The sequence below is a fragment of the Vicia villosa genome, linkage group LG5 (assembly GCF_029867415.1).
Source record: "Vicia villosa cultivar HV-30 ecotype Madison, WI linkage group LG5, Vvil1.0, whole genome shotgun sequence".
Lineage (NCBI taxonomy): Eukaryota > Viridiplantae > Streptophyta > Magnoliopsida > Fabales > Fabaceae > Vicia > Vicia villosa.
In genome coordinates this window covers 91,950,769-91,957,890 of record NC_081184.1, presented here as the reverse complement: position 1 = coordinate 91,957,890, position 7,122 = coordinate 91,950,769, and the positions used below count along the sequence as shown (strand labels likewise).

At 28.1% G+C, this 7,122-nt stretch overlaps 1 protein-coding gene across 1 annotated transcript; it reads left to right on the top strand.

Annotated features, from left to right (window-relative positions):
* Window positions 1-2,970: 2,970 nt before the first annotated feature.
* On the top strand, window positions 2,971-4,718 carry LOC131605009 (uncharacterized). Its single transcript, XM_058877416.1, has 3 exons — window positions 2,971-3,090; window positions 3,170-3,277; window positions 4,551-4,718. Exons 1-3 carry the CDS (start codon window positions 2,971-2,973, stop codon window positions 4,716-4,718), a joined length of 396 nt encoding a protein of 131 aa, XP_058733399.1.
* Window positions 4,719-7,122: the final 2,404 nt, after the last annotated feature.

Here is a 7,122-nt window from a genome sequence, read left to right as displayed (position 1 = left end):
TTTACCAACCCTTAAAAAAAAATTTTAAAGCAGACCTTAACAAATAAAGATTCCATCAATAAAGCCCCTGTTTCATTTTTTTGGCTAAGATTCTTAGAATCTTCCTACGTGGACAAAAATAATGTGCTGACTGTGTATTTACTGCACACGTGACATTTTTTATTTTTTATTTTTTTTAATTTCCACGTGGAAATTATTTTTTTTTTAATTTTTTAAAAAATAAATTTTGATTTTTTTTTATAATTTTTTTAAAATAAATTTTTTACTAACTATATAAAATTATAAAATAAATAAGTATTAAGTGAAAAATTTTATGAAGTATTATTTAATAAGTATTAAATAAATTTTTTATTAAATATAAGTATTATTTCAATTCAACTAAATTTATAAAATAAATAATTTATGAAGTAGCAATAAACAAATAAGTATTTTAAAAAATAGAAATAAACAAATAAATAATTTATCAAATAATTTATATATAAAAAAAGCAGTAAACAAATAGTTTATATATTTTTATAATGTATATATAAATTTTATATCCTTTTGCCACCCCTTATTTGTCACTCTAATAGGTTTGAGTGAAAATAATTTCTTAAATTTTAATTGCTTTTATTGTTTAATTTCTTACATTTTATTATATGATTTATACTCTTATTATTCTTTTGTAGCTTTGGCCATTTTCTTCTTATGAATCTAAAAAATATAATATCGTAGTATTTAAATTGAAAAGATTTTTTATGTCACCTACCATTATATGGTCTATGAGGAATATTAAGATTTTTATGTCACCTACCATTATATGGCTCAAATTCAAACTCATCAAATTTCGTGTAAAAAATTAGGCAAAAGAAGAACAGCATGTAAACCATTATTGAGGTTGGTAGGTTTGGGATTAGTGAGTTTAAGTAGGCATATTAGGCCACTAAAATTTATGATATTGAAATATATAGAATTGAAGATATAGTAATTCTTAATAAAATTTATCTTATATTAAACAAGTTTCTTACTTACAATTTATCTTGAAAAATAGTACATCTAATCCCATAATTTTATTTAGAAGTATGAATAGTCTCAAAATATACTTATTTTTGGCTTAAACTATATATTATTTTAATATTTTAATGCAAGAAATTAAACAATATGAACAATTGATCTAGTGGTAGATTGTGACTCTTGTAAGTATCATGTCTTGGGTTCAACATTCATTATAGATAAAATAATTAATTTTGATATTTAACCTTTTAACAACCAATCAATAAAGTTAAATATATATATATATATATATATATATATATATATATATATATATATATATAATTAAAAAAAAAATCAAATTTATTTTTTAAAAAAATTTAAGAAAAAAATTTCACGTGGAAATTTAAAAAATGCCACGTGTGCAGCAAATACACAATCAGCACATTATTTTTGTTTACGTAGGCAAGATTCTAAAAATCTTGGCCAGAAAAATAGAAAAGGGGCTTTAATGATGAAATCTTTATTTGTTAGGGTATGCTTTAAATTTTTTTTAAAGGGGGTAAACCAAAACACGCCTATATGGCACGGGGGTAAAAGTCATTTAACCTAAATAAAAATGATTAAATAAATAAATAAAAGCTTATATATATTTTTCCAATAAATAAAAAAAAACTTAAAGTTAATTATCAAAATACAAATAGATGCGGGTTCTAATTGGAAGTTATTTTTTTGTTGAATTTTATTTTTTATGGAAACTTTCTTTTAGATAAATAAAATAATATATTAATAAAATTGGGGAGTATTTTTTTTAAACATTGGAATAATAATATTATTAATAATAGTAATAATAATAATAAATGTCAAAATGTTGAATTTCAAGGGGTAAATATATAAAACGTAAAGTTTGAATGAAAAATGACTCTGCTGGCTTAGCACACAGTTGTGTTCCATCAAAATTTGGTTTTTTTCCTGTCTATATTAAAGAAAAAATTACCAATCTTTGGAGTCGAACTAGTGTCCCTTAGCTCTTCTTGAACTACCTCTGCCAACTGAGCTATTGCAAGTTATGTTTACTTCTTTGCAATTAAATTTATTAATAAATAATAAAAGTTTCATTAAAACTTAAAATACATCTATATCAGAACCCAAGAATTCCCTCCCTCACTTTTCACCCAAAACCTAAAATTTCCATCTTCCCTCTCGAATTTCATAGAAACCCTAACATAACATTTCACAGCAAACCCAAACTTTTCATTTCATTAAACATTGAGTTACCTCCATTTGCTTGTCTTCAACCTTCAAGCCTACACAACTTGGTACATAGACTGAGTTCTTACTCTATTAGCTTCGTGTGATTTTCTTTCTTGAAAAGGTTTTGTTTTTACTCGCTAATATGATTCTTTCTCGTTCATATCAGGTTTATTCCTTTCCCGCAAGTTATTGAGGTGAGGTTAGTTTCTTTTCGTCAATATCAACTTTATTTATCTTCCTTACTTATAGTTTTGATACTCATTTCAGATGTCAAGTTTGAGATAGAGTGATTTGTGGATTTGAAGGGAAAAAACCTAATCCAAGATAAAACACATAAAGGTTTCTTCTCAACTTTATTCATTTCATGAATTACTTTAAATTTGGCTGATTAATTTATGTTTAGCCATTGAGTAATTTTTTTCATGGGTACCACATTTTCTATATTTTTTTCATAATCAGTGTACATAGGTTTGGTTTAGTTCATCCATAGCATTACATTTCTGTTATTAAAGCTTGTTGTGGTACTTTTGTGAGTAGAAAATCCTACTATATCTTGGAGCCCTCTATATTTATTATTGGATTTTGAAATTTCTTTGCAAGTTTAACACCTAGTTTTTTTTTAATCTTTTACATTAGTATTAGCATATTTGTTGGAAATATTATTAATGAAAAATTAGTCATGAAATTTGTTGGTCTCTTATCTTCAACATTTTAACAATATTTTGTGATATCCCAAAATCTGAAATGGGAGATGAAAAGTGGCAAAAGATTTTCATGATTAATAAACAAAATAGGAAATCTAAAGTTGGACACAATGTGCATAGTGGAGGATCTATATCTGCTAGAGAAAATGCCAAAAAAATGGTTAGTAATTCTTATAAAAGCCATGTTTATTTTTAAATATGTTTATATTAACTTAAATTATATTTGATTATTGTTTTAGAGAGTGGAGTTGCATAGGGAACCAACATGTTTTGAGCTTTACCAACGTCTTCATAGACCAAAGGGAAAACCAAATGAGTGGTTTAATGAAACACAAGCTAAGATAGTTGTATGTAGTCATTACACTGGTCAGGGCCGGCCCAAATAAGTTAGAGGCCCTGTTATAATTTTTTTAAATTAGGCCCCAATAATAAAAAATTAAAAAATAATTGTCATTTTTTATTTTGATTCTTATTTTGTTTTTTTAGTGTGTGTGAAAATAGAGAGATGAACAAGTAGTAGATTAAACATTTAAATCACAGGAGATGAACAAATAGTTAATTAAATCGTCAAATTAAAGGGGAAAAAGGATGTATCATTTGAAAACTAAGTCAAATAAAAAATAATAAATAAATAAAAGTAAATAAGTGTTTGTGTAAATTATGAGAAACTAGAAAGAGGTGAAAATTAAAAAATTAAATAAGTAACTCTTGATACAAGGTGAATTTGATAGGATTAGAACAAAATGTAACTCATCATATAATACAAACCGTGATCCATCTCACAATCAATCTACCACAAAATAATAAGGAATTTTGAAAGAAAAAACAAGAAATATGAATAATTTTTATTTAAGATATTCTACCTAGTAAAAATCATGTAGCAATGAATAGGATATTTGAAACCATAATTAAGAGATATTAGTATTAGAAAACACTCTATTCAGTTACATAATTATTATAATCAATTAAAAAAATTTATTAATTAAAAATTCAAATTCTAAAGAACTTAATTGAAAGTGTTGTTAATAAAGTTAATAAATTCTATTTCAACAAACTACCATAATTTTAATTTCATAGCTTCTCTTTTTCTTTTTTGTTTGGTTTATCACCACCGGTTTAGTCCGGTTCGGGGGTCAGTTCTGGCATCAAGTGGTTCCAACCCCCTCCCGATCATCGTTGCGGGGGATCGAACCGTAGTTCTCCCTATCAAATTTAGCGCCAATCACCACTGAACCAACCAACGATTGATATAGCTTCTCTTGTTCTATATGAGAAAATAAAGGTAGAGAAATAAAAACAAAAGTTCCACATTGAATATTTGTGGATATGTTTAAGGAAAAATAAACTATAATAACTCACTTGTTTGATGTTTCAATCATGATTGCCTCGTACAGTTTATAGCTCATGTGGGTCCGTTATAGGTATCTATGATTAGTTCAAAGTTTTTCAAATGCTAAAAGAATAAATTTAAGGCTCAGTTTATATTTATGGAAATAATGGGCCCTTGAAGCTTGGAGGCCTTGTTCCATAGAGCAGGTTGCACCTGCTTTGGGCCGGCCCTGACACTGGTTTATATCTTTTATAAATATAAATATAAACTAATAGCAACTATTTTTTTAGGAGATGTACCAAACTCAAATATTAGAGAAAAACTCGCAAAGTGGTGGGGGAAACAACGAGCAATCTATCCAACAATCTGATAATGATGTTTACATGAATGCTGTTGGAGGCATAAACAAGAAAGGACGCATATTTGGATTAGGATCCGTAGCTGCTAATGTTAAATAAACTTTAAAATCATCATCTTTTATGCATAATGATGTGTCGTCCGATAAAGTTGTTGCTATGGAGGCTAAGATTGAAGCATTAACTGCTGAACTTGAGAAGAAAAATATTGAACAAGAAATGATAAATCAAAGATGGAGCATTGGGAGTGAATTTTTGGAATTTTTATGCCTAATTTTAATAAAAATTTGCCACTTCAACCCGAAGGAGAAGGCGATAATGGAAATGTTGAGATGAATGATGATGAACTTTAGTCTTAGTTACTTTAATTTTTGCTAGATCAAATATATGATCTTTTTATATTTTGGACATGTTAAATTTTATTATCCTGTAATGGTTTATTTAAGGATTTGTAAGGTCACGTACTTTTTATGGTAATGTTGATATTAACTTAATCATAGTTACATTGATTTTAGTTAGATATATATAATCTTTTTATTTTTTTGACATGTTAAAGTATAATATCTTACAAATGTTTTGTAAGAAAAATATGTTGGTTATGTTGAATGAAACTTGATTTTTTTTATTTTAAATAAATATATAAAATTTATTATATAAATTCCAGAGACGGATTTTGAGATGGATTTTTTAATACTTAATCGGAATAGAGGCGGAATTGTTTGTAATTGAGACGGAATATCAGAGACGGAATCATATGATTCAGAGACGGCAATGTTACAATACAAAATATTAATTTTCTTCAGAGACGGAATATATCAGTCTCGAGTCAGAGACGGGATAAATATTTCGTCTCTAATCAACCTGCGATGAATTTGATAACAACAGATGTTGATCCATCTCTGATTTTGTCTCTAACAGATCCAGTGACGGAATATTTATGTTTTAGAGACGGATTTTTCCTGTCTCTATATTAAATTTTTCTAGTAGTGAAATGAAGATACATGCTCAATTATACACTCTCTTTTTTTCGACATGACCTCTTATGAAATGGTGTATATCCTCATTAGGTTTAATCTGAGAGTGAAATATTAGATTTTTAGGGAGGTTTATGGCGCTAGTGTTGTCGCGTTTTATCGGGACAATACCAATATTAACTCCATAATCACTTAACAAATGTTTTTATCTAGATACTTTGTATGCAATAGTTATCCGAATCAACATGTTCTGCGTCAGTTATAAATAACACCACACTTTCTTATTTCTTACTATGCTAAGAGACAAGCGAGTTATCAAATATGTGATACATACCACTAGTACTTTTCAGATCTAATTTTTACCTAGGAAAATCAGAGTCAGAGTTCCCAACTAAGACATAAATAGTCCCTTTGGGATACCATAAACTCATTAGTGGTGCGTCAATGAGATATATACTAATGCTTTTTACTATAGTGAGATGTGATTATTTCGAGGATGCTTGAAAATGGGCACAAAGACACACAACAAAAATGATTTCAGAACAACATACAATGAGATAAAGGAGAGAACCAGTCATACATTAGCACTTGTTTTCTTCAACTGACTTTCCTCCTTCATCCTTATCTAAGAGGAGATAGATTTATCTTTGTCCATGCCAAATCTTTTGAGTAATTCATTGGAGTACTTTGCTTGATTGATGAATTTAAAGGCCGAGTAAATATTGCACCTCCCTCGTCATTGACATATCAAACTCATCATGCATCATCTAAGAAAACTCCTTATACAAGGACTCGTTAGTAGGACCGAAATACATCCTCAACAAAAACTTGCTCAGACGGTCATACTGAACTTTAGGAGTTTGTTTCATATCATAGAAAACCTTTTTTCAGTTTTGAAAACAATATTAGAAATAAAAGTTTTAAAAAACCGAGAGATTGATCAACATACATTTCCTTTTCCATGTAATCGTTCATGAATGCGCTCTTTACTTCCAATTGAAAGAGTTTTAAAATTTAAAATGCATGAGAAAGCTAAAAGCATCCTTATAGCCTACAATATAGATACAATGGCATAAGTATCATCGAAATCTATACCTCCATTATTGTACCCTTTCCCAACAACTCTTTCTTTACATCTTAAAATATTTTAGTCAAGCTTGTTGTGAAACACCCATTAGGTTTCAATCGCTACATTAGTTAAAAGTTTGGGAACAAGTTCTCAAACATTGATTATATTAAATTGATTTAACTCATCTTTCTTTTGCAAGAGACAAATGTTCGTCGATAACACCACTAATACAAAAATACCTTTTTAGATAAGGTTGTTCAGTTAGTTCACGCGTTACCTAATGTAGCAAAAAACACTGTGGCAATTTTTAAATTATTTTTAACGTTCTTAAATCAGTTTCTTTCTTAGCCGACTTACCAGTAATAAAATTAATTTAAATTAATTTTTTTAAATTAGGCTATTCACAAGGGTTTTCTCCCCTTGGGGTCTCGAGTTCAATGGTGCCCGGGACCAAAACTAATTC

What these genes read in the sequence shown, in the direction of transcription:
- LOC131605009 (XM_058877416.1), top strand. Translation starts at nt 2,971, where the DNA reads ATGGGAGATGAAAAGTGGCAAAAGATTTTCATGATTAATAAACAAAAT. An exon ending in GAGAAAATGCCAAAAAAATG is followed by an intron (nt 3,091 to 3,169) that starts GTTAGTAATTCT and finishes TTATTGTTTTAG; the next exon opens with AGAGTGGAGTTGCATAGGGA. An exon ending in AAACACAAGCTAAGATAGTT is followed by an intron (nt 3,278 to 4,550) that starts GTATGTAGTCAT and finishes CTATTTTTTTAG; the next exon opens with GAGATGTACCAAACTCAAAT.